This window comes from Aulonocara stuartgranti (genome assembly GCF_965226115.1).
Source record: "Aulonocara stuartgranti genome assembly, chromosome: 11".
NCBI classification, from domain to species: domain Eukaryota; kingdom Metazoa; phylum Chordata; class Actinopteri; order Cichliformes; family Cichlidae; genus Aulonocara; species Aulonocara stuartgranti.
This window is the reverse complement of record NC_138947.1, coordinates 804176-831923: the sequence shown is the minus strand read 5'-3', so window position 1 is coordinate 831923 and position 27748 is coordinate 804176. Positions and strand designations below refer to the sequence as shown.

At 48.8% G+C, this 27748-nt stretch overlaps 1 protein-coding gene across 3 annotated transcripts; it reads right to left on the bottom strand.

Moving 5' to 3' along the window:
• Nucleotides 1-27643, bottom strand: LOC309716589 (CREB-regulated transcription coactivator 2). 3 transcript variants are annotated; one of them, XM_082550471.1, is made up of 16 exons: nucleotides 27405-27642; nucleotides 18911-19012; nucleotides 17512-17622; nucleotides 16436-16497; nucleotides 15255-15323; nucleotides 14120-14226; nucleotides 13819-13845; nucleotides 13403-13482; nucleotides 13049-13098; nucleotides 9444-9709; nucleotides 7587-8062; nucleotides 7277-7495; nucleotides 7008-7199; nucleotides 4136-4207; nucleotides 3554-3755; nucleotides 1-3472 (listed from the first exon to the last, which is right to left on the bottom strand). In XM_082550471.1, exons 1-16 carry the CDS (start codon nucleotides 27570-27572, stop codon nucleotides 3282-3284), a joined length of 2394 nt encoding a protein of 797 aa, XP_082406597.1. In that variant the 5' UTR covers nucleotides 27573-27642; the 3' UTR covers nucleotides 1-3281. The 3 variants fall into 3 exon arrangements, with proteins under 3 accessions (XP_082406597.1, XP_082406598.1, XP_082406599.1); XM_082550472.1 differs by having other exon boundaries at nucleotides 7008-7196; XM_082550473.1 differs by lacking the exon at nucleotides 15255-15323 and having other exon boundaries at nucleotides 27405-27643.
• Nucleotides 27644-27748: the final 105 nt, after the last annotated feature.

The following is a 27748-nucleotide window of genomic DNA, read 5'->3' as shown; positions in this document are numbered from 1 at the left end:
TTTCAGTTTCAGCTTTATTTCTTTATTTTCTGTAAAACACGGTGAACCTCCAGCCGCTGCGCTTTAAAAACACCTCTGGGTTCAAAACGTTTTCATATGTACAACACTCAACGTTCCCTGGTTATGACAATAAAAATCTCAATAGAAACAAACTTTATTATTCAAATATGAAGCAACAGACGCAGAGCGCTCAGCTGTTCTCGTTTTGTTTTTTAACTCTGGAGTCTAAAAAAAACATGAAAAAAAACTATAAACATTAATGACAGAAATTAATATCAATAAAAAATATGAAAAATATGAAATATGGCCTTTAACTGATCCCTAATCCACACACAGGTCAGCAGCGCCCTCCACTGGCAGAGACTGGAACTGCAGGCTTACTCTGCACAGTTATTGCATAACAAGAAAACAGTCTCACACACACACGCGCACACACACACGCACGCACACACACACACACGCGCACACACACACGCACACGCGCACACACGCACACATGAATTCTGGGATTTCTTCCTCAGTTTTGAACTTTTTGACCTACTGAACGTCGTATGAAAGGAAAAAACAAACAAAACATTAAACAGGAAGTAAAACACGATTTTGTTCCAGGATCGCCGCACGAAGCTTCTCCGTCCGTTTGATCGAACGCGTTTTGGTTTTATTCTAACAGAAGAAGAAAAAAGAAACGCTGCTGCTGAACACGAAGGCGTCTCCGATTCCACCAAAGAAACTTTTAATAAAATATTTCATATTTTTATTTGTATTCATGGTGTGAACATGATCAAAGCTTCATCTATAAACACTAAAGTCACCTCTGAGCTTTTCTTTAAAAAAAATTTTCTGCCTCTGTGACGGCTGACATCCTTATATGGTCATCTGCTCCTCTGCAAGCTTCCAAAAGCTGACCAATCAGGCCTTAGCGTTTGGAGTGAGAGTGGAGGTCAGATTATGCAGAACTTTACAGCCTGGAACAGGAAGTGCTTTTCAAAATGAGTCATTTATTATTGTTAAATGAAAACTAGAAGAAGAAATATTTAAGATTTAACCCTGTGAAACGTGTCCGATTCTATTTGTAATATTCTCTCAGATTCAAAAAGTAGAAAAAAGCATTTTAATAAAATTACGGCTTTAATCTCAGAAAATATTCGAGCTTTTTAATCTTTCTGTACCTGCGGTGGTCCTGACACAGGCGCCGCCGCGGCCCGAGGGCGCCGCCGCGCCTCCTCCAGGAGGAGGTGCAAAGATCACACGTCCAGACCAGAGTGCAGCACTTTGACTTCTTGGGATTTTCATGACGTGACCTGATTGGCTGACGCCTGTGATGACGCGAAGTGCGGTGCATTTTTATTGGCTGCTCTACGGCAGCCTGTCAGTGTGAACATATTGGTCAGATCAGGTGGCGATCAATGAGCTGATCAGGTATTGATCGACGGAGCGAAAGCTGACCTCTCGCCTCGGGTCACTGAGACTGAAGGACGAGGTCAATCGATCAATGACTGGAGCGGCTGCTGCTCGTGATGGCCGGGCTGAGGTGGGAGGAGCTTGTCTGCAGGTCCTCAGAGATCAGCTTCATTTCGTTTTTCCCGTCCTCGACTGTGACCTTTATCTTGTGAGCGACCTGCAGGGGGCAGCAGATACACCTGAACCTCCAGTCCCACTGCTCTTCCTCACCTTCGTCACCTCCCGACCTCCTGAAACCAGCAAGGCTGCTCTGAAGCTCCTCCCCCAACACGCTTGCTTTGGACTCAAGGTTTCCCAAAACCTTCCAGGCTGAAACAGGAAGGATTTTGATTGCGTTTTAATCGTTCGGGGTGGTTCCTACGGCAGCCGGTCAGGGCCATGATGGAATATCTTATCTTTAAATACAAAAAACATTTATCCTTTCAGGATTATAAATTCTTTTTTCTAATAAACCTCATCAGGCGGCTTTCATTAACGCGGCTCTAATAATCTATGTGTTTATTTTGGTTATGATGTCGAATTTTCAGATTAAAGCAGCAAACGAGGAAACATTTAAAAATAATTTTCCTCGTAAATGTACGACTTTTATATTTGTTTTTCGCTCCTCGTGAAACTTCCGTAAATTTAAATTCATTCAAACATTTTCAGAATAAAATAAAATCTGTTTAAAACAGAAAGAGAGATTTTGTAGTCGTGCAGCTTCCTGTCAGGCTCTGATTGATCACAATCACATGTGTTGATAACGCGCTCTTACATTTGTTTTAAGGCGGGGCTGGGACTCTGCTGGGACCTCGCCATCCTGGGCGAGCGCATCGAGCTTCGACCTTCAAGCGGTCAGGCAGACGTGCGGGCTGATCTCACAAAGGTGGCGGCGAGCTAAACGCTTTCTTCTTAAATATGATTTTTATATCTGAGTTATTTACAAAAATAAAAACTTTATACTTGAGTTCATAAAAACACACGAGGAGGAGGAAGGCTCGCACTCCTCTTTGAAAAGCATCACTTTGGGTTCAAAGGTCAGCTGACCATCTGCAGGCGGCGGGAATGTGGATGTAACAGACAGACGTAAGCTGGTCAAAGGCGCCGTCGATGCTCCGCCTTCAGATCAGCTGACACACAGAGAAGCCAAAGAGCAAGCAGATCGTGTGATGACACGGGACGCGTCGACTCACAGCGCCGAAGCGGGACATGGTGGGTGTGTCCATTCTTCATGTACAGACTTCGTGCAGCCACGGCAGTTCTCCAGCTGAGGGGCGTGTTCTCCTGACGAGCCTCGGCGGGATAAAACTCGGCAATGCTCAGCTGCTGTAGGTCGACGCTCGTGTCCAGTCAGAGGCAACGTAAAGGTGGGCGGGTCGGAGCATGCTCACACGTCAAAATGAGTTCTGCATAAAAGAGCGGAGCAGCCCGAGCAGAAGCAGCACGCACGGTCAGGGGACAGAAGTCAGAGGACAAAGGTCAGGGGTCATGGCTAAGTTCCTGTTAAAGTAGCTGTCAGAGCAGAAAGTGGCTTCCACACCGCTCTCACGCCTCCGCTCCTGTGGCGTGACGCCATCATGACGGCCGGGTGTGGGCGGGGAGTGGTCAGAAAGCTGCAGCAGGTTTCTGACTTCAAGCAAGCGAGAGCGTTTTCAGTTTAAGTGCCATTGACAGTGAGGCTCCGCCTCCTTCAGTTTATCCCTCCCCCAACACAGATGTCAGCTCCTTCATCGATGAAGGCGCATTCTTCCAAAGCTCGCTCGACAGACCGGCTGTGGGGGAGCGACGGAAGGGTGGAGTCCTCTCCAGGTGCGGGCGCCGTTCCCGGAGCGTCGGCGGCGTCACTTGAGCCGGTCCGAGCGGAAGGAGTCCTCCACGGCCGGGTCGGCCAGCATCAGGTTGCCCTCCAGCATGTCCAGGGACAGCGGGTCCATCCGGAGCTGGTCATCCAGCGAGAAGGAGTCCATCTCAAAGCCGGGGACGTTGGACAGCGCGCTGGCGATCTCTTTGGACAGGCCCGTCGGAGAGTCGCCTGCAGACGGAGGGGGAGGGGTTTAGAGGCGTGCAGGAGAAACAAACAGAAAACACGACGCTTGGCTCACGTCTCGCTGACCTGTGAGGATGATGTTGGGCACGTTATGTCGTCCGTCGCTCCCGCTGAAGTTCTGGTTCTGATTGTTGAGGAGCTGCTGGTCACTGAGGTCCTGCAGGTCTAGCGCCCCCTGGCTGTTGGAGGGGAACTGGTTCTTGTCTGCGCTGCAGCTCAGACCGCTGTGGTTCAGGGACAGCATGTCGGCCTGGGTCTCTGTGGCGAACTGCAACGGGAAGAGAAAGCTGAGGTCACGTGACTCGATAGAGACGCCGCGCAGAACTGAGATGGGCTGTCACGGCGCAGGAGGGTCATCCTCAAAATCATCAAAACCTGAAGAAGCATGAACTTTAACCTCTTTAACCAACCACGCTACAGAATACAGATGAAACTCTACCCTCCACCTGAGCTCCACAGCCAATCATCTGCCTCCATCTCCTTCTGTCCCACCCACCCTCTGCACCTCCTTCTCTTCTCCACCTTCATCCTCCACCCTCCCTCCTCCGCACATGCTCAGACGATCTCAGCCCCTCTTACAAACACCCTGCAGCTATACTGACAACCAATCAGCTCCTTCTATTCAAACATGTGACATCACTCCTTTACCTGCTGCTCAGATCTGCCGGTGAGCTGCAGGCTCAGGTAGGGGTCGTCCAGCAGAGAGCTGAGCAAAGCATCCTGGGAAAAAGACAACAGAAAGACAAAGTGATTAAATCCAGTTTCAGCCGAGGATGTAAAACACGCGCGCAGACACACACTTAAACTAATCTGTTTGGTGTCAGCCTCATGTTGGTCACATGACTCTCAGCGTCCTCACTAGCGTGCTGATGTTTACGCCTTCTGCCTCCTCCAGGACGGCCCGTGTCTGGCGTCTGTCCCGGGAACGCCACTATCTCTCAGCAGTAGGGCTGGGCGATATGGCCTAAAATCCATATCGCGGTATAATTTGAAGCACGTGTGGTAACAATATATATCACGATATATTCTTTTCTTCTGTATAACGTATTTTCCACACTATAAGGACTTAAAATCCTTTAATTTTCTCAAAAATCGAGAGTGTTCCTTATGTATGAATTCTGGTTGTGCTTACTGACCTCGAACCGATTTTGGCTGTAAAAATCTGTTAAATAATGTTTTAGTGTAACTTTGGTAAGCAGCACTGCTTGATGGATGTCAGAGCATTACGGCTGCCGTAGGGAGGAGCTTCACGGAGTAATCTGGGTCCAAAACTCCGTCTGCTTCAGGTCCCAAAGTCAAACGAACACAGAGTTAAAAACGGTCTAAATTCTTTCATCTTTAATTAAATCATCAGCGTTGCTGCTTTAGCAGGTGTAACAATTAAGTTTAACATCCAGACATCCATTCGCTTCCGCTTATCCTTTTCAGGGTCGCAGGGGGCGCTGGAGCCTATCCCAGCTGTCATAGGGCGAAAGGCGGGGTACACCCTGGACAGGTCGCCGGTCTGTCACAGGGCCAACACACAGGGACAGACAACCATTCACATTCACTCGCACATTCACACCTAGTGGAAAACAGAATTTATTAAATTTAACGGAGTTAGAAGTTAGCAGGAAGTTAGCTCGCTAGTTTCCACCTAAACATTTCATATCAGAGATTTTTGAAACTAATTCAAACGTACAGCTCTGTTATCACTTCTAACATAAAGACAGGAAACTAAACAGCAGTGGCGTTTGCAGGGTTACTGAAGTTGGACTACCTGCTATATAATGTTGTGCTACGTGATTGCTAGCGACACAGCTATGTTAGCATAACATTAGCACAGTGAAGCTGGAGGATGAACGCTAACTTTTTTTCCACTCGATAAAAGTTAACGTGAGGGATTCTGGTGGTCAGGGACAAATGCAGTCGCATAGCAGGATGCTGTACACGGGCCAAACTTCAGTCAGGAGCAGTGTTGGGAAGGTTACTTTTAACATGTATTCCACTACAGATTACAGATTACATGCGCCAAAATGTATTCTGTAACATATTCCGTTACATTACTCAATGAGAGTAACGTATTCTGATTACTTTGGATTACTTAATATATTATCATGCTGTTTACAACTACATGAATGTGATTTATTACTATTACTGAAGGTCCGCGGCTCCGAACCATAGTAAAGGGACCTCTGGCTGATACGTCGGGTTCGTGTCGGGCTCGTAGCTGAAAACTAGCTTCACTTTGCTAGCGAGAGACAGAGAGAGGCGTCGAAAGGCTGCTGCAACAGAACTTTATTGTTTCAGAGGAAAACAGGAACACAGCGTACAGTCGAGTCTTAACAGCTTACTCACAGCTGGGCTCGTCAGGCTCTCTGTTTGGCTGCAGTGGTTATTATTATATTTACATGCTTCCAGCTCCCGTTTCTGCTCGGTGACAGCTCGTACTTTTCCTTTCTCTCCCTCCCTCGCTCACAGACACATCACGGGTACGGCAGTCCATTCTCCCTGCAGCACGGACTACACTGCCCATGATGCTTTCGACCAAAACAGGCGCAGCTTGATGACATCATCAACATGCGCTATCGTGGTAGAGCGGTATAGTCAAAATCTCTATCGTTGGCCAAATTTATATAGTTTCTATTGTATATCGTTTATATCGCCCACCCCTACTCAGAAGACAAACTTTCAGAGCAGAAATCCTTCGCTGACGCTAAACTACGAGATACGCACTCAGAGCGCCGCTCCTGATTGGCTTATTTGCTTTATAGTAACCACACTCGTGCTGCAGTCACATCCCAGGAGTCACAGCCAGGCACCTCCGGCATGTTTCACATCCTGGAGGCCGGAGCAGCAACACACTGAGCGAGGAATTGTCTCCTTCACACCCCTTGGCGTTACCTCAAACCAGGTGGAGGTGACTCCTCCCCCTATGACCTGCGCACAGATGAAATTTTGGTGCTTGTTTAACAGCCGTTGCCGTCGAAATACAGACGGAGCGTCCTCCTCCCGGCTGAGAGCCCGCTCCACAGGTCTCCCCAAGTAGAGTGTCATGGGCGTGATGATGGGCGTGGCCTCTAACTGCTCCTCAGAACCAGGAAGTGCAGTTGACCTCGTGAGGTCACAAACTGCTGCAAAAAAATGTCAAGATGGAAACACGTCTGCGTGCTCTGAAAGTGTTCACGGTAACACGTCTTTGATGAAGTCACTGCTGAAGAGTAACCAGCTGATCCAGGTGGGAGGACCTCACCTCTGACCCTGACACAGACGAGTCTCAGGAGTTTATCTGCCGCGTGAACAACGACGACATCATCACGTGGGACACGCCAGCATCCGCCACAAACACGCAGCAAAACCACAACAACTCCGAAATCCACGTCTCAAACAATCAGAACTGCTCGTGCATGGGCGCCGCGACCTGAGCGTCAGCAGAACGAAGCATTACGAAGCATTATGCTGCAGGGACAGCGGCCGGCTCCGCCTACTTTAAGGCGAGTGTATGTGTTTAACTTGAGCGTTGGCGGCAGAGGTCACTCACGTTGTAGATGTCGGCGGGGAGGCTGTGGCCGGCGTGCTGCTGGTGCTGATGGAGGCCGGCTCTCTGCTGCTCCGCTTCCTGTTTGGCGTGGCAGAGTGAGGATGAGGAGGAGGTCTGGACGCACTGCTCCGGCACGCCCTCGCTCTTCACAGGGGGCGCTGCGCTCATCTGCGGTCCCATCAGCCTCTGCTGCTGCGAGGAAACACGGTGGTGAGCGCCAGAGCTAACGGAGGGGAACTTTAGAATCAGGACTGAATTTGGGGACGTACCGCTCCGAAGTGCTGCTGCAGGTGCTGGTTCCGCATGTTCTGCAGGTGGAGCTGCTGCTGGCTGCTGGGCCGTGGCTGCTGGAGGCGGAGCGGCGGCTGGTGGTGGTGCTGAGGCAGCGTCGTTTGCTGCGCGCCGGGCTGGTGCTGGTGGGACTGGCTGAGCGGGTACGGAGGCAGCCGCTGATCCACAGGAAGCCTGCTGGTGTCCAACGGGACGCCCTGCAGAGGGAAGCGGGACGTTAACCCCGGGAAACTCTGTTAAACTGCATCACTTCCTGTTTGTATTGATTTTGAACAGGTGATCGCTTACCTGTGTGATGGAGGACAGGGTGGGTGAGATAGTCGGGGAGAATTGTTTGGAGTGATGCCGCCGTGAGTCGCCGCCCAGCGGCAGGATGAGCGGGGACAGCTGGACGCGGCGGCGCGGCGACGTGCTGAGCTGCGGCGGTGGCTGGCCCTGCCCACTCATCAGTGGCGAGTAGGAGGAGGAGCAGGAGCCAGAGCCGCCCACGCCGCTGCTGTAACCAGGGTTACCGCTGGACGCAGACTGGAGGGAGGAGTTACTGAGAGACGAGTGCAGCGATTGGCTGCTGAGGGAGGATGGCAGCGACGGCGAGGAGCTCAGGGACGACTGCAGCGAGGGGTTGCTGAGCGATGAGTGCAGGGAGGCGGAGCTAAGGGAGTTTGAGAAGGAGTGGCTGCTGAGTGATGACTGGATGTTGGGGTTGCTTAGTGATGACTGCAGGGAGGGGTTACCGAGCGTGCTCTGTAACGATGCCAGGAGTCCTGAAAGACACAAGAACAACAACAACGTTAACACCGAGCACTCAGCTGATCGCACCTCGCCATCTACCAGCTCCGTCCCAGGAGGTCGCAGCAGGTGTAAACATTACCTGCAGTTCCTGTCTGACCTCATTTACAATAAACACGCGTTCCCTCGTCCACCTGGTCCGCAGCCTGTCAGAGCACGGGACAACGATGCAGACGGTAACCTGAGGTCGAGCTCTCAGCCACTTCCTGCCTGAGGTTGCCTCACAGACGACTCAACATTTTCCGACGCCGCTTCCTCCCTCAACAAAAATCCTCCTCTCGGGTTAAATTTAGCGCTCGCCCACGGACTTCCTCTGCCGACTCTGACAGTAGAGCTCAAAAGAAGAGCCGCTCGCTGTCAGAAACGCCGCAGCAGAGGCCACTCTTCCTGCTGCGGCGTTTCTGACAGCGAGCGGCTACACCCTCTGGTTCTCCACCCTAAACTCTCATCCTCCTACGGCAGCTTCAGTCTTCCTGATTCTCCCGGACCTTCGCACGTTTCAGCAGCTAACAGCACGACCTGTCCGACTCGCCGTCGCAGACATTACTCTGAAACACGGGACCACGGACTCACTTCCTGTACCGTGTGTGGTCCCGCCGAGTCACCGCTGTCCCAAACAGCCTCTCGAGAAACAAATGGAGACTCAGATCTTGAGGAAACAGCAGCTGTTCAGCAGAAGTTCCTGATAACTTAGTCTGATACTGGCCGACCGCGGCCGTCCTATTACACGTGGAAGCGAACAGGGGTGTGTCTAAAGGAGGGCGTGGGGTGTACGAGACCCTATCAAGGCTTTTGTAACATTTTTCACATTGAAAGTGAAACAATGTTAAATGTTGTTTATTTAAAAGCTTTTTTTCATAAATCAATACAAACGTACACGAGGCGCTGACCTGAGGGTCGTCAGGCTGGACGCTGAGTTATTATTTATATTAATAAACATCTGCAGCATCATAACGTTGTTCTCAGCAGCACAAAAACTGTTTGAAAAATGTAATCCTAATATAGCGTGAATACAATCGGGGGTTTAGTTTATGTTGTGTGCAGTAAAACATTGCAGTTTTTAAAACCAACCTTTGTTCTGACAGACCTGTTATTATTGCCCATTAATAAGACAAAAGTATTTCTTATCCGATTACTTAATTAATCGATGGAATAGTCAATAGATTACTCGATTACTAAAATAATCGATAGCTGCAGCCCTTTTCTGCTCTCACCTGCACAGATTTCACACCTGTCAATCATTTCACTGCTAACACGACAGACTGCAGTTCAACACATCGCAAAACGTGTGCGGTTACAAAAAGACATTAAACACCTGTAGCCACGCACAAACTCACAGGTCACAGCTTCACTTACCTGGTGGGTGGTGGAAGCTGCCGTTTCCTCCTTGCGCGTTGGCGGCGTTGATCCCCAGCTGGGTGAGGGTGGAGGCCAGGTTTCCCGTGCTGCTGCCACCACTCAAAGAGGACGACCCTGGGAAACCCGGTTCGTCCTGGTCCAGTGGCGTGGGCAGTGGCGAGGGGAAGTGGAGGCTGGAGAGGTCAGGCAGCGAGCCGCCAGTGTTCAGCGCCGAGGGAACACCATGAGCCGGCGTGGACGGCTGCTCCGGGGAAGTGAAGATACTGACAGGAAACAGAACAAGGTCAGAGAGATTCACATCACAGCTCAAGTTCCTGAAGCTTTACCTGTCTCCAGGTAACGGTTAAACCAGGCCATTCTTAACAAATCAGGCTAAAGCATCACTCAGATTGACAGAGTGTGGCTAACAGGAGCGACAGACTAACAGAGATCGGCTAACAGGGGCTACAAACTAACAGAGAACGGCTATGGAGATGGGTTTTTGCTACCCCCCCCCCCCCCACCCCCCACCCAAAAAACCCATCTCCATAGAGACTGTGTCAGCTCCCACACAGACAAAAAACAAACTAAAAACCAGCAACAAACAACTTAAACATAAACAATTACAAAGAAAGAACAATACAGTATCCACATCTGAACCACAAAGTAAAACAGTGAAATGTGGATTATTAAATATTAGGTCTCTCTCCTCCAAGTCTCTGTTAGTACATGACTTAATAATTGATCAACAAATCGATTTACTCTGCCTTACAGAAACCTGGTTGCAGCAGGATGATTATGTTAGTTTAAATGAATCAACACCCCCGAGTCATTCTAACTACCAGAAACCTCGAAGCACAGGCCGAGGGGGAGGTGTGGCAGCAAATTTTCACACCAGCCTATTAACTCATTCACTGCCAGCCATTGGCAGTGAATGAGTTAAACCCATTGACTCATTCACTGCAATTGACGGCTATAGACGTCAATGGCAGTGAATGAGTTAATCAACCAAAGACCCAGACAGACTTTTAATTCATTTGAAAGCCTGATGCTTCGCCTCGTCCACCCCAGCTGTGAAACTCAGAAACCAGTCTTACTTGTTATCATCTATGGTCCACCTGGGCCTTACACAGAGTTTCTGTCTGATTTCTCAGACTTTATATCTGATTTAGTTCTGAGCTCAGATAAAATAATTATTGTGGGTGATTTTAACATCCATGTAGATGCTAAGAATGACAGCCTCAACATGGCATTTAATCTGTTATTAGACTCAATTGGCTTCTCTCAAACTCTAAAAGAACCCACCCACCACTTTAATCACACTCTAGATCTTGTTTTAACATATGGCATAGAAACTGAACATTTAACAGTGTTTCCTGAAAACCCTCTCCTGTCTGATCATTTCCTGATAACATTTACTTTTACAATAATTGATTACACAGCAGTGGAGAGTAGACTTTATCAAAGTAGATGTCTTTCTGAAAGCGCTGTAGTTTAAGAATATAATCCACCCACTGTTATCATCTTCAATGTCCTGTACCAACATAGAGCAGCTATCTGAACGCTACCCCAACAGAGGTCGATTATCTTGTTAATAATTTCAGCTCCTCACTACGTACGACTCTGGATACTGTAGCTCCTGTGAAAACTAAGGTCTCTAATCAGAAGTACCTGACTCCGTGGTATAATTCTCAAACACGTAGCCTAAAGCAGATGACTCGTAATCTGGAGAGGAAATGGCGTGTCACAAATTTAGAGGATCATCATTTAGCCTGGAGAAATAGTTTGCTGCTTTATAAGAAAGCCCTCCACAAAGCCAGAACATCTTACTATTCATCACTGATTGAAGAAAATAAGAACAACCCCAGGTTTCTCTTCAGCTCTGTAGCCAGGCTGACAAACAGTCAGAGCTCTGTTGAGCCAACCATCCCTTTAACGTTCATGAACTTCTTCACAAATAAAATTTTTATCATTAGAGAAAAAATTACCAATAATCATCCCACAGATGTAATATTATCTACAGCTACTCTTAGTACCATTGATGTTAAGTTAGACTCTTTTTCTCTAATTGATCTTTCTGAGTTAACTTCAATAATTTCTTCCTCCAAACCATCAACGTGTCTTTTAGACCCCATTCCTACAAAACTGCTCAAAGAAGTCCTGCCATTAATTAATTCTTCGATCTTAAATATGATCAACCTATCTCTAATAATCGGCTATGTGCCACAGGCCTTCAAGCTGGCTGTAGTTAAACCTTTACTCAAAAAGCATCTCTAGACCCAGCAGTCTTAGCTAATTATAGGCCAATCTCCAACCTTCCTTTATATCAAACATCCTTGAAAGAGTAGTTGTCAAACAGCTAACAGATCATCTGCAGAGGTTTATTTGAAGAGTTTCAGTCAGGTTTCAGAGCTCATCACAGCACAGAAACAGCTTTAGTGAAGGTTACAAATGATCTTCTTATGGCCTCTGACAGTGGACTCATCTCTGTGCTTGTCCTGCTAGACCTCAGTGCAGCGTTCGATACTGTCGACCATAATATCCTATTAGAGCGATTAGAACATGCTGTAGGTATTACAGGTACTGTGCTGCAGTGGTTTGTATCATATCTATCTAATAGACTCCAGTTTGTGCATGTAAATGGAGAGTCCTCTTCACACACTGAGGTTAATTATGGAGTTCCACAGGGTTCAGTGCTAGGACCAATTCTGTTTACATACATCATGCATTTATTACTTCCAGGCTGGACGACTGTAATTCATTATTATCAGGAAGTCCTAAAAACTCCCTGAAAAGCCTTCAGCTAATCCAAAATACTGCAGCAAGAGTCCTGACAGGGACTAGAAAGAGAGAGCAGATTTCTCCTGTTTTGGCTTCTTGTTAAATCCAGAATTCAAAATCCTGCTCCTCACATACAAGGTCTTAAATAATCAGGCCCCATCTTATCTTAATGACCTTGTAGTACCATATCACCCTATTAGAGCACTTCGCTCTCGCTCTGCAGGCCTACTTGTTGTTCCTAGAGTATTTAAAAGTAGAATGGGAGGCAGAGCCTTCAGTTTTCAGGCCCCTCTTCTGTGGAACCAGCTTCCAGTTTGGATTCAGGAGACAGACACTATCTCTACTTTCAAGATTAGGCTTCAAACTTTCCTTTTTGCTAAAGCATATAGTTAGGGCTGGACCAGGTGACCCTGAATCCTCCCTTAGTTATGCTGCAATAGACGTAGGCTGCCGGGGGATTCCCATGATGCACTGAGTTTTTCCTTTCCAGTCACCTTTCTCACTCACTATGTGTTACAGACCTCTCTGCATTGAATCATATCTGTTATTAATCTCTGTCTCTCTTCCACAGCATGTCTTTATCCTGTCTTCCTTCTCTCACCCCAACCAATCACAGCAGGTGGCCCCGCCCCTCCCTGAGCCTGGTTCTGTCGGAGGTTTCTTCCTGTTAAAAGGGAGTTTTTCCTTCCCACTGTCGCCAAAGTGCTGCTCATAGGGGGTCATATGATTGCTGGGTTTTTCTCTGTATCTATAAAGCACCTTGAGGCGACTTTTGTTGTGATTTGGCGCCATATAAATAAAATTGAATTGAATTGAATTAACAGAAGCTTTTTGGGACTTACTTGATGCCGGGAACTTCGCAGGACTTCGGCCGGGATGACAACAACGGCAGCTGGGAAAGAAAAATCCAGAATAACAGAAATGACTCAGAAGCATCAAACACAAAATCACTCAGTAAACTTTAGAACAAGCTAAAAACACAAAACTTAAAATGTCAACATGTTTCTAAAACGGACCCTGCAGCAGCTGTGTCAGGATGATAATGAGATTTTGACTCATTTAACTTCCATAAACTAGTGAGAAATGTCCTTCGCATACTCTCAGGACATTTATGGAGATTGGAGGGAGAAATGAATATAAATGTGAATATTTAATGTAAGGGTGAAACAGGCAGATGGTGTTTCTGTGGGTTTTACCTTCTTGGTGTCCCAGGGTTTCATCAGCTTCCCCTCGTCCAACACGTTCTCCTCGATGGGAGGGACAGGATATGGAAACACTGAGGGACATAAAACACCGTGACTCACACATGGAGAGGAGGGCTGTGACGCTTTAATGTGAAAAGCTCAAGGAGGGAAAAGCTGGCGTCCTTCATGCATTTGTCATTGTTGTACAAACATACAGCACAAGATTATCCTGCTAGCTGCACTCTCCTTTGTAACTATGTTGCATCCTTCTCATGTTTGCCCTGTACAGTCTCTTATTGGTCTTTACTTTTGTAAAGATGCTCATCTGCCCGACAACAAACAATATTCCTGTTCTATTGACATCCACAGTCATTCATCAGTGAGAGGAAGTTTGACCTTTGGACGTAGGATAAATGTGCGTTACTCACTTCTTCTGCCCTCTCCGTCGCTCTGACCTGCAGCATCACACACACACACACACACACACACACACAGTGGTGATTACAAACATACTGAATCACTGAAACGTGTCCGCTCAGGTCGTCGCCGTTACAATCAAAGCTGGATTTAAATGTTTTCCTGTAATTATTAAAAAAGGATAATCCTGCTGAACAGTTTCACTTTAACTTTCCAACATGTTTGAAGCTTCGCGCCCTGAACACGGACCGTCTTCCAAGTCTCTGATAACACACACCTGTGCTGGCGTCTGTTCGGTTCGGTTTCACTCACCGCCGATTCTGGCGTTCTGGAGGGCGAGCGTGGGTCCGCCAGTGCTGAACGGGTCTCCGGAGGGCGGGTTCATCACACTGGTGTGGAGCGCTGAGTCGGAGTTCGTCCTGAAGGGCGAGAGACACCGACAGAGAGTTAAAGGGGGAGAGGAGCAAAGGCTTGGAGGAGGTGAAGGTTAGCGAGGGTGAAACAAAGAGATGAGACGCCAAAGAAACGCTCTTTCGAACTACGGAGAGACAAAAATGCCAAAATGAAAAGAAGCGACTCAAAAATAAATGAATTTGTCTTTAAAAACCAACAAAACGTGAAAAAAATAAAACGCAGACATTTACTTTTCTGTTTTATCTGTTTATGTTTTCACTGATGCTCAGCTGTTAGTCATGTCAGAGTGTAAAAACATAGTAATAACAACAATGATTACTTTGGTCTTTTCTCCTGCACAGTGCTGATTAATCATTAACTAATAATCATTAGCATGTATCGCGACTCTCCTCGCGACCCGACGTTTGGATGTTTTCTTTCAGGTTTTAATATTCGTCCTGGACGAGCAGCTAAACTCCGACGCCGTCAGTTTTCTGTGTTTTACTGCTCACTCATCGACCTTTGACCTTTCACTCTGATTTGCTGCCTTGGAGTAAACACCTGACCTTCAGGATCATCTGCAGATCGAGTTCCAGATGTTTCCACGGGGGTGAAGGTCATGTGATCTCTCGTCTTCCTGCATTTGTGCTACTGTATGTAAATGAAGGCGGAGTCATTCTGATCCATTTACTTGGGCCTGATGTTTAACCGACACTCACAGGAAGTAAAAACGTCTAACAGGCAATAAGAGGAAATATTGGAGTGTTTAATGTGATTTTGGCACTTCTGGCTCCCCGCAGGAGGCTCGCTCTGACTGCAAACAGCTGCACAACATGACCTCTGACCTGTGACAGCAGCTGCTGCACCCGAGGTCAGAGGTTTTCACGAGCAGCAGCTCGGGCCGAGCGATGAAGGAAGGAAGAAAGCTTCAAAGTCTGAAGCATCGAAAAGATCTAATTCTTCTAAAAGTCCACTCTGAAGGTTACAGCTGCAGGAAGGAAGAAGAGGAGGAAGTGAAGGTAGGAGGAGGAAGAGGAGGACGAGGAGGGTTCACCTGTTGAGTGCAGTGGTGGGGAGACGAAACAACTGGCTTTTATCTCCGGGGAAGTTTCCAGACCAATTCCTTTATGATCGACAAAAACAAAGTTATTTTGGTCTGACGAGCAGGAAGCAGCGACGAAAAGTCAAAGGGTGACGAAGAGGAGCAGAGGGAGGAGGCTCAGAGACAAACAAGCCAAGCAGAGAGGGAGGCTCCGCGGCCTCGAGCTGCCGGGTCCTGCTGTACGGTGGCCCTGAGCTGCCAAACAAACCCGAGCGGTTGAATTCTGTTCATTTGTTTGTGACGGCAGGATGAAGGTCGAGCTTCTCCCACTTTTCATGTGTCGTGGTTTTCACTCCCTGTGGGGGCGTTCGCGTGGAGGATTTCAGGTCCCGCGGCTCCTTCAGTCCTCGTAACGCTCCGCCTGCGGCGGGGAGGGGTCAGCTCAGCTGGAGGCTTGCTGGACGCGATCTGAGCTGATGTTTCTGCACATCGTGACATTTAACCGCCCCGCCCCCTTCCTGCTTTGTTGTGGTTTTTTCTGAGTGCGTTATCGCCACCGTAGTTTGTGCTCAGACCCCCAACCTGACCACGCCACCGTGCTCCTACAAAGGAGGTGGAGCGAGCGCAGGCAGACCTGAAACCAGTCAGTGGCAGAAACCTGCGGGGGCGGAGCTTCATAGGACACCTGGAGTTCGGAAGCCGGCCTCCCTCTGAAGGAAACGCAGAAAGAAGGCAGGAAGCAGCGGAAGAAGCCAAGAAGAAAGAGCCAAAGATTCCAGAAGAAGAAGAAGAGCAGGAGGAACACAGGCTGGAATCGGCTCCTCTCGGTCAACGCGAGGACCACGGGACCCTCTGAAGCCTCAGAGTCACCTCGCAGTCACTGCAGCGGGGAGGCGAGTCTTCCTCGAGCGCTGCGGGAGCACGGGTTAAACGCCCGTCACAATCACAGAACATCTGTGTACAGATGTTATTCACGGGTCAGACTGCAGCAGAGTGTCTCCTTCACAGCCTGAGGCGGAGCTTCATCTCCTCCGGTTTCTGATCTCAGAGGAGCGTCGAGGTTTTACTGCAGCGACGCTGAGGCTTCAGGAGGGAACAGCAAGCAGGAGCGAAACCAAAGAAACAGACCTGCCGACAGACACACGGACACACACACAGCGGGGAGAGCAGGGGGCGGGGTTAACAGACAGCACCTTCTCCAGCTGGGGTCGGGTGGCGGCGACAGGTAGGCGGGGCTGTACGGGGAGCTGTCCATCTGAGGAAACAGCAGGTTAAGGAAAGCACAGAGCTTCATCAGTTTCAGTATCAGGAGGAGCTAAACGAGCTTCAGATGGCGCCGACACCACGCTGACCTGTAGAAACTCACCTGTGTCGCTTCTCGGGGGCTAAATCAGCTCATCGGGTTTGAATGACCCCGCCCTGTTAGAACACGTTAACCCCGACAGCCCGATGTCGTTTTTTTCTTTAAACTTATTGTTAACTTATTTCTGATTCATCATCGGGGTTTCTGCAGGACGCGAGCGGAAGAGGATGAACTCTGAACTCTCGCCCTCACAGGGAACGCTCAGTGCAGTCTGAAGAACTCAGAGCTTCACCACAACTTCTTACTCAAACCAAGGTCAAAGGTCGCACTTCTGTCAGATGGGAGGAGCTTCAAGTGTGGAGACGAGCGTGCCTGCACGACTTGTTTTTCTGAGCAGCTTTTTCACTGCTGCTGTGACACAAACTCAACGTGATCACTCGGAGTTTCTTAGATAAAAGTTCCTCGCAGTGGCTCTCAGCATCAGCCCCGCCCCCTCGCCCCATCGACGCAGAGGACGACTGAGAAAGAGCGCGACAAAAACGACCCGTCCAATAAAGCATCGACATCTGTGAGCTCGCCGCCCGACGCCTTTCCTGCACTTCCTGTCTCCTTCTGTTATCCTAAAAGCTGAAACACTGGCTTCATGACGCATCACTGCGACCACAGAGGAGAAGGAGTGCACCACCGCTGGATTTTACCGCCACGCCAAAATCTCTAAACGCTCACTGTCAGCTGACACGCCATCCTCCGTCACCACGAACACACACACACTGATTTATTCCACACTCCATCCTGGAGCTGCTGCTGCAGATTTTTGGTCATCCGCTGCTGAAAATAGTTCCCAGCAATCAAAGTGCAGCTGAGAGGTTTCACAGTCTTTACAGGAAGTAAACAGACAGACAGGAAGTCGGGAGCACAGGAACAATCTGGAATAAGACAGGGAGCCTCGCGTAAACTGAAGGATACTTTGCGATATGGTCGGACCGGCGAGACGAAGCGGCGGTCCCGCTGCACTCGCTCCACCAGCCCGTGATGCCGCGTCGCCCGACTGGACTCCAGAGTGGACGGGAAGGAGCCCTGAGGAGGAGGGGGGGGGGGGGGGGACAGAGAGGGGAGGAATGAGAGGAGAGGACAGAGTCAGCATCATTTCCACACCTGTAAATACTGAGGAAACAGGAAGCCTCACACACTTCAAAATAAAAGCCCATAATAATGTGACCTGGTCAGGATTACTCTGCTCAGTATTTGTAATCTCAGATATTTACTCAGAGAATTCGTTCACTGACACATGTTGTGGTTATTGAAACAGCATTTTTGTCTGATCTTCGAGTATAATTCAAATAAACTGAACAAAGATGAGGCGGTGAGGTCAGCCTGTAGGGACCAACGGCTGTTTGTAAAGTGAAGCTCGTGTCCCGGGGCAACCGCGGTCCCAGAGTTCCCCGCACGACCCCAGGGGAGAACTGGAGAGCCCCGAGCAGACGAGACCTTCCTAGATCAGAGGATCAGCAGCTGCAGGAGGGCGTTAACAAGCCACACAACAGAGACCCCGTTGGATCAGGGGGTGGAGCTTCTGCAGGCTACCTGTGTGTGTTTGGGTCGCTCTGATGCAGACAGATCCTTTAATGTGGGATCAGCCATCTGCATCAGACCCACAGGAGGAAACTCAAACACCTGAGAGACGTTCTGTCCACGCTCAGCTCCACTGCAGCAGAGGAGGAGGAGCCACGAACAGCGCCATTACAGACCGAGTGTGATGGAAACACTGATGAGTCAGAGATGATGAGCGGGCTCGGCTTTCTAACTCCTGCTGCCCACATCTGATTGGAGCTCACAGCAGAGACCCGGTGCCTGATTGACTCCAGAATAAAGGAGAGAAAACACTGAGCCAATTGTCTTCCTCGTCACAAAAGAATCAGTAAACACTGACGCTGAAGGCAGAGCGCCGTTTCCTCACATTTCTTTTTTCAGGAAGGACAAAAAAGCATTAAAAATATACACGAGGAGAGTAAAGAGATACGATCAGGACCAAAGATTCAAACCAAAAGAGAAACTAAGCGGATGAGAGGCGACGACAGAGACCGTCTGTGGCTTTGATCACATCTGCCGCACGCAAACCACCGAAAGCATCAGACCGCCTTAAATGTTCTGCAGGAGCCCCACAGGGCTCCATCCTCAGCCCACCTTTATTTCCACCTTATTACTCCAATACTCAAACGTAGGCAGTAACGTTTACACAAAACAGGCGTCTTTATCACGTCAGCAGAGATCGAGCGATACTCTGACGCTCGCTGTCCTGCACCTACGACATAAGAAAAGAAACAGGAAGTGACATCAGGGTGAAAGTGCAGTAGCAGTCGATTACCTGGAAGTCCTGAGGGGTCCTGCCGATCTGGTTCACGTTTGGTAATGAGCCGCCATAGTACGGCCCCTGATTCCTGGCAAGGCGGAGCTTCTGGGCCTGGAGCTGTGAAAAAAAAAACACCGTCACTCAGATCAAATACATGAGACGACCACAACCTCGGCGAGCCGCAACTCACCGACCGTGCTTCCCCATACAGACTCGTTACCTGAGCAGGTAACCAGGTGATCACTTCACCTGGTTACCTGCTCACTTCAGTGATGTCGTCAAAGGTTGCGTTTAATGCTTTGGTGCTGTGGTGACGCGAGGGCAGCAGGCGGAGGGGTGGATGTGGGAAGAAGAGCAGCGCTGATGGTGTTACAGATAAGAGTGAAAAAAAGCCCTGCTTTCTTCTCATCGTCTACACCACGTTCACCTCCGCCTGACTCCGCCTTCACCTCCGCACAAGTCGCTCAGCCTGCACAGAAAAACGCCGCTTCCTCGCACCGGTCTCCGCCACAGATTTGGGATTATTGATGACATCACTGTTTACGTCATAAAAGCATCCAAATACAAAGATGGTGGCCCCACTGAGGGCGCCGTGGTTACCTTACACCCAAGTCTCTGAAGCAGAATTATGAAGAGAACAATCTTTGTAGACCTGCAAATACCAGTGCATAAATGAGAAGCAAGGGGGCGGAGCCAGAGCATGCTCAGGCTCAATCCTCTGCCATACGGAACTCGTTCAACCTTCTGACCACGCCCCTTCAGGCTCCAGGTCCAGCTCTGATTGGATGATCACCAAAGAGGAGCGCAGCGGCAACTTCCTGTTTAATCTTCGCTTTAAACAAACCCGAGGGACGGATCTGTCCGTCAGAGGAACAGATTTAAGTCATTCGCCATCTGCGCGGCTCAAATGCATCAAACCAACGACGAAGCCGCGCCGCGTTAACGTCTGAGCTCTCAGGTTCGCCCCGGCTCCAGGAACCGGGGACCAAGCTGGACGTCAGGTTAAAGCAGCGGAGCGCAGACGCCGTTTCTTCTTTACTTTCTTTATTTATTTATTTGTCACATGTAGTTATAGCTAGTACAACATACAGTGAAATGTTTTTCCTGGCTAAAAAATACTCCCCCCGACTGTGAGAAACATACTAGAAAAACTTTTACCTAAACTAAGAGACAGGAAAAACTATAAAAATATACATATTTACACAAGTACAAATGTATATAATATGATAAGATAAGGTTCAGGAAAGAAGAAAGTAAAGTGCGAATTATGTACTATGTGTGAGATTGTCCAGCATATTATCCGGTTTGCGTTTTTGGTTGAGGAGTCTCACTGTTTGTGGGTAGAAACTCCTCCTGAACCTTTCTGTTCTTGTTTTCAGGCTACAGAGGCGTTTCCCTGACCTCAGCAGCCTGAACAGTTTGTGGGCGGGATGGCTGGAGTCCCTAGTGATCCTGATGGCCCGGGATCTGCACCTTTCAGCGTAGATGTCCTGCAGTGCTGGTAGAGATGTTCCCATAGTGCGTTCAGCTGTGCGCACAACCCTCTGCAGGGCTTTCTGTTGCTGTACTGTGCAGTTCCCGTACCACACCATGATGTTGTTGCACAGGATGCTCTCAATGACACCGGTGTAGAATCTCCTCTGTATATTCTTGGAGATCTTAAACCTCTTTAGACGCCTCAGGTGATAGAGGCGCTGTCTGCCTTTACTAATAAGGAATTCCGTATGTGTGCTCCAAGTGAGGTCCTCGTTGATGTGAACACCGAGGTATTTCCTTATCTGAAGTGAAGTGACGGCGCCAGTTTAACTGAAGAGCAGCTTAAGATGTGAGGAGACGGCGCAGAGTTCTGCTCTGACGGTTTCAGGTTGTGTCGGGTTCACGTCACGTCCACGTATTCCTGAAGCGTTCCTGGAAACGGTGAGGAGGAGGAGGAGCCAGACACAGCACCTCCTCCTCTTTAACATCAGCTCCTCCTCCATGACACGTAACATAACCACGCTCAACTTCGTCCACAAACGCCGTTTAATTCAGGCCGAGCGGCGCAAACGAGCGGCCATTACATCCACGCATCAGGCTGCAGTTTATGGTCACGCTCGCCAACACGGGGGTCAGAACAAAGAAACAGGTACACGCGTCTGCATCCCAGAATACTACGGACAATGTGCAGATGTACTGATCAACACATCTGTACAGCGATATAAACATCTGTAGACATAACTGCTGCCACCTTTTATTCGACCTCATCTGTATATAAGCTGCTCTGCACAGTAAAGTCAAATGAAGTCAGAACAGCGGCTCAAACGCTCCATTATCCACATGAAAGATCCAACTTGTGCTAAAAAGCTTATGCCTAATATGATGGCCTCAGGTTTTATTTTGAAAGTTTCTAGCCCGGCCCTTTCCTGTCTGCTGAGTGTAGCGGGTCGCGGTTGGGCTCTGGAGGGTCCCACAGACCAGAGCCAGGACCGCGAGCGGCACAACGTCGAGGAGGAGGAGGCCTCTGCAGAGGAAGCTGATGATGTCATTCCAAAGACCTGCACAGAAACCACCAGCAGCTCGGAGCGCTCGCACGGCGCCATCAGCGCCTGCTGTGACGCCACGAGGCTGTCATCTGTTCCCCACTTCTAAACTTACTCATCACAACAAACAATTTCCTTTTTTGTCCGTGAAGTTTGGGGAATTCAGAGACATCAGCCACGAACCACACATCTGTTCCCGCCTTAGGACTCTGCCCGCCGCTGCCATCATCTCCATCGTGAGAAGGGGCAGGCCTCTGAAAATAAACTCAGACTTCCTGTGCCGAGCACAGAGCTCAGCTGGAAGAACACAAACTGGACTGAAAAGCTTTCCCTCCATAATGAGATGACCTCCCTCACAAAGACATCGCCCAGCTCTAGCTCCACCCACAGTGTCTCCTCAGGCTGTGAAGGACCTCCTCGCTGCCCGAGACGTCGTCTCTGCCGAGGCTGATGAGGATCACAACCCGTGTCCATCGCTTCAGGCTGCAGGCGCCGTACACGCTGCGGTATACATCAGCGCAGAGACGGCGTGACCAGCGTGAGCTCGTCTGTCTGCCTCTCAGTCAGGACAAAACGTCAGGAGGCCACGCCCACAAAAACGACCTTTAGCAACACCCAAACAAAAGCCCCTGTTCGTGCGACTATTTTCTCGTCATGCTGTCACAGGATGAGAGTTTCATGTTCAGAAATGCAACTTTTTTATGAACTAAAGCCGATTTCCTGTAATTCTGAACCCAAAATTTGGAAAACCGCTAATGTTATAATTAAAGATGGCTCCCCGTCGCTAATGAGGCAGTGTAATCACAGCAAACCGTTAGCTCAGAAATATTCCATCCATGTGTTTGTGGACGCCTGAGCTAACTCCAACATGGACCTGTTTTATTTTGTAAGAATCCTCCTCTATGCCGACAACGCCGTCCTGTGTCCACGTGACGCTCCACCTGCAGTGCGAGGACGTCCCACTCAGACTGCTGATAAGGTTTATGATCTGAAAAACCCACGGGGGTGGGGGTGGGGGGTTTATCCTTACTCCTTCATCTGCACTGCCACAGATCTACATTCATTTGAAGAGTACATCCTGCTCTAATTTTAACGCTTGAAAGCCGACATCCTTCCTGTGAGAGCGTGACGGTGATTTACTGCACATGCGATCACCTCCTCGCAGCCCTGAGTCAGTGACCCGTACACGTTTCCTTACAAACTGACTCATCGCTGAATTCTTTGGGAGTCGTTTGGTTACAGCTTCAAATGGCTGATTTTCAACAAGCCCTGAGTTTGGCCATTTTTCCTACTTCAGATATGGAAGACTTTGCAGAAACAGAGTCATATGGACGGCGATCAAAAAGCAGAGGGGCCGTTCCTCTTCAGAGGCTGCTGGGAACGTCTATGTAGCCTGCTGTCCTTTGGAGGCGTCGCCCTCTGAAGCCCTGAAAGCAGCGAACTCGCCAAACCGGAGACGTCTTCGGGAACATCTCCGTGCTGTGGCTTCAGTTCATTAAACACCTGAAACACGCTCAGAGCTACAAACTCAGGTCTAAGGGGGGAAACCTGAATGTCCATCACCTGCTCTCAGATCAGATAAGCTCAGCCTCGTTTCCTCTCGCAAGAACGTCAAACTGCCGACGAGCTGCAATCTAAAGAAGAAAAACCACGCTACGTGTTGTGGCCTGCAGACACAGGAAGGTATTGGCCCTGCACGAAAGGTGTTCTTACCTGGCCTCGTTCAGAAAGAAAAGCAGTGAAGTGAAACAGGAGGCACAGCATGTCAGACGGCAGGTTTACCCACCTCTAAACAACCAACACCAGCACCGCTGACCCGCAGAGAGCAAGCACCAAACACTATTCATGTTCAGGTAGAGCTGGGCGATATGAGATTTTTTCATATCACGATATGTTTTTTTCATTTCAGGCGATAACGATATCTATCACGATATCAGCCAAATAACTATATTTGTAAGATTTAAATGTGCCGTTGCTCACAAGTAAAATGTGAAATAATCAGCAGCTTGTTTTTATTTAAATATTTATTTCCCATAATAAGTTCAACAGGGTAGATGTACTTAAGGAACATGAGACTTTTTCAGATAAATAAAGGCAAATATTGCAAACTACACAAAAGGCAGCCGCTAAAGCGTTTAAGTTTCAAAATAGGACAAACGAAACAGACTAAACTGTCAATTCCACTTAGAAACAAAATATTAATTCTAAAAATAAATCTTAGTTTGTTTTACAGAAGAACAGACAAAACTGACTAACTTTTGTCAATATCAAATAAACTGAGAACTAAAAGGAAATTCTCAATCTCTCCTTGTTGTATAGCTGAGCTTTTCAAACAGTTTTAACAGTTACTTTAGTCTGACAAAAGCCGAATGACGAATCAGCGCTTCCAGTCAGAGACTGAGGCTACGTCCACACGTACACGGGTATTTTTGAAAACGGAGATTTTCCGTTTTCGTTTTAAAAAATAATCCCGTCCACACATAAAGGCAGAAATGAAGGAAAACGCTGCTATGAACATGCCAAAGCAGCAGGTGGCGCTAGATTCCTAACCGTGCAGAAATGTTGGCCAATCAGAAGTCTAGAAGCCTCGGTGGGAAAAAGTAAACAAAGCTGGGGCATAGAAGCAGAACCGAGTCGTATGTGTGGAGGGACAGTAACTGTGTGTATATGTAAGCATTTAAACACTGCAGAGAGTAGAATTAACAGTATTGTAGAAATTCATTTCACCGAAACAATAACGTGGCGCACAGTGTGACGCATGCACCAGTTTATTGTATTTCCAGACTTGCTTTCGGCACAATTTACAGTGCACGCTACTCTGTTTTTTGTCAGACTTGAAATAGCCGAAATACCTTCACACTACGGAACTTCTATGGCTCTTCCGTTCGACAATCTCTCCGGCGTTGGAACCATCATCTGTTTTCTCTTCGGTCACGCTCGGTTGATTTTTCTAGTCGGCACACTCATTTCCTCCATTACCCGCTGGCTGCTTCCCAAACAAACACACGTGCGGCTTGGCACTTGTGCTGTACGTAACAAGTCACGCGACGTGACGCTGCGGCTGTGATTGGTTCGGCTCTGCGCTACTTAATTTGGATTGGCTGACCTTTTTTTTTTTTTTTTTTTTAAAGAGGACAAGAGCGGCGAGGTCTATCGCGATAGCTTAATTTCTCTATCGAGTAAAAGTTATATCGCAATACATATCGTTATCGTTCTATCGCCCAGCTCTATGTTCAGGGTTGGATTATTCTGCATTCATTCATGTCACAGGCAGAAAAACGATTCACAGCACCAGTCTCACTGAAACCCGTCCATCCTTACAGAGGAGCTCAAGAGGAGCAACTAGCTGCTGCCCACTGATTGACTCAGCAGCAGGTGTGAGCACCTGTGTAAAAGCAGAAGTGTTGCAGCACTCAGGTGTGCTAACAGGATGCCACAATCTTCCCAGGAGTGAACATCCCAACACATTCATCCTGAAAAACCCACAGATCTCAGACTCCACAGGCCTCATTTAGAAGGTTAAAGGTCACGACAGCCAGCTGAGGTTTGTAAAGCCGCAGCAGACTTCAGCAACAGACGAGAGTAAAGTGCACAGCAGCAAACGGCTCGCTGTGAGCGCCGTGGAGGAGGGATGACGATCCGAGTGGACCGTGAACTCCCCGTACATCAGAGTATTCCAGAGTCAGAGTGAGGCCATGTGTCCCGCAGCTGAAGCTCGGACCAATCGGCAGGACGCTGAAGCGAGCGCAGACGGAGCTGCTGCAGCGGTCCAGAGTGCAGAGCTCAGAGAGCTGTGCATAAACGAATGGAGCAAACTTCAGCAACGCTGTGAAGAAGAGTGGAGTCAAACTCCTCCTCAGAGATCTGACAGGCTGATAAAGTCACACAGGAACTGTCACTGCTGAGGGAGGATCAACGAGCTGCTGAATCATGGGGTGGACTCCGTTTGTCTCACACTGCAGAGGGTCCAGTGAGATCCTCCTCCTTCACATGACTGTATGAGTTCAGAGAGAGCTCGATCATGTCCTCGGGTTAAACTCCTGGATCTGCTACAGACCTGCAGCTTTCTACCCGACGTGTGACTGAGCAGCTCTGACACCAGTCACCTGTCAGTGAGGTCAAGCCAATAATGATGCGGATCATGAAACCAGAGGGTCAGACCATCAAACCTCAGGATATTTTCTGTTTTATCACGCTTTCACAAACCCTGGAGGACAAAATCTTTACACAAGACCTAAACAATCAGTCCGGATCCACATGCCTGACTAAATCCATCTGAGCTACACAGAACCAGCACAGAACCAGGGCCTTTCTCAGGACCAACTCGACCCCACAAGGAAACTAAACAGCACCTCATAATGATAAGAAGCTGCAGCTGCTGGTCCTGGACCTGCTCTGTGCAGCATCTGCTGCAGGTTCTGGTCCGAGTGACCCTCCAGAACCAAACCAGGACCATCAGCAGGAGCTGCAATTCAACAGAGAGGGGAAGAAGACTGTCTGACCTGCAGCAGCGTCCAGAGCAACTCACAGCTTCCAGACAGGAAGAACAGAGCAGCTGAACGTTCAGAATAAGAGTATAAAGATGCCTCCACAGCCCACCACGTTCATAAACAGTGAGCTTTTCTCATTCACTCGTGTATGAAATAAACACGTTTATGAAAGACGTGACTGGATGTCAGCCTGAAGCATTCGTGTTTCTGTTCAGCCGTCGGGCCCACGGCTCTTTGGTTTGAGTCCGGGAGAAGCTGTGGCCTACCGTGGTCCATACGCAAGTCCCACCACTCAGCAGCCACCTTCAGGCATCTCCTGAACTACCTTTAATTTTGTGGTCTATGTGCAGAATCACTGTCACATCTGATGTGAAACTAAAATGAATAAAGGTTTACTTTGAAGCATTTATTTCAAAATAAAGGTTTGCTGACTTTGACCCAAAATAAGTATTGAAGGATGAACTTTTACCACTGTGTGATTATTTCAGTACCATTTCTGTGTGTTCTAATAAAATTACACAAACGCACCTAAAAACTCCAAACCCCACGGCAGCATCACGGGCTGGACTCACAGAACAAAAACACCAGCTTCAGAAACACACACCTTTAAACTTGTAAAAAAATTTCAGAAATGACCTCAAACCATCAAAAATAAACTGACAGCCAGACTCCCACATTTTCCCACGACAGTAAACACACCAGCAGAGACCACCTGCCTCCACACTCCGACCCTCTCACCTGCTTCACACCTGAGGGCGTGTTTCAGATCACAGTGACACCCACACATCACCAATGACAAGGTGACGTTAACACATCCGAACCAATCGCCCACCCTGACATTAAAACGGCGCCGCCAGGCCAGAGTCCGTGTAAAGTATGCACGATTTAAGGTAATCTTTCCCGGGCAGGGTGGACAAAGATAAAATCACCACGTCAGATCTGTAAAACGCACATATTTGTTCCACAAGTCAAAGAAACAAATCAAAAATAAAATCACACTATTTTCCTTAGGAGGCACAAAACGCGAGTAATGGGAGCTTCATCTACATGAAAGCAAAGCCTGTCAATGGCTGACATTAACGCCGAAGTTGCCAAAGGGATGAAATAAACACCCCGAATTAATTAAGTCGAAGGTGTTGGATATGTGTGTGTGACGTGAGGTGACGTCGCGTTAAAATATCCGGTTTTTGGCCGGAGTTCTGCGGGGCACTGCGAGGCTGACAGCGACGTTCACGTAACATAGTAAACAAGACAAGTTAGCCGCGTTAGCTTCGAGCGCTAACGATGTATCGGAAATGAAGAGCAGTGCGTCCAGGAGAGACAAACACCCAACAAAACCCACACACTGCGTCCCCACGAGGTGATTGCCGCTAAAACAGCGCCAAATCTCAGCAAAGCGCCGCGCAGAGACACCGCACAGCGCTTATCCGGAGCCCGACGAGCCCGGACAAGGCCTCGCTTCCTCCGGCAGCTCTCCTCCTGCCGCCGCCTCTCACTCACCCTGGTCGAAGTGATGTCCATCATGACCTCCTGGAAGGCGGCCGTCTCCTCGGCCTGCCGCTGGGTGTGCAGTGCTATCTTCTCGCTGAACTTTCGCGGGTTGGACGCCCCGGAGCCGGCGCCCGAGGCGGGCCCGGGTCCACAGCCGCCTGAGCCCGTCGCAGACATCTTCACCGAGCGGACGGGACGAGCTGACGTAGTGGAACGATTTCAGAGAGGGGCGGGGTGAAGAGGAATCACTCCCCCGCTTTTTCTGAGCACCAAAACCAGCAGCGAGTCTCGCAGCGGGACCAACCGAAACCCGGCCGAAAACACCCCGCCGGGGAACCGTGTTCACAGCCGCC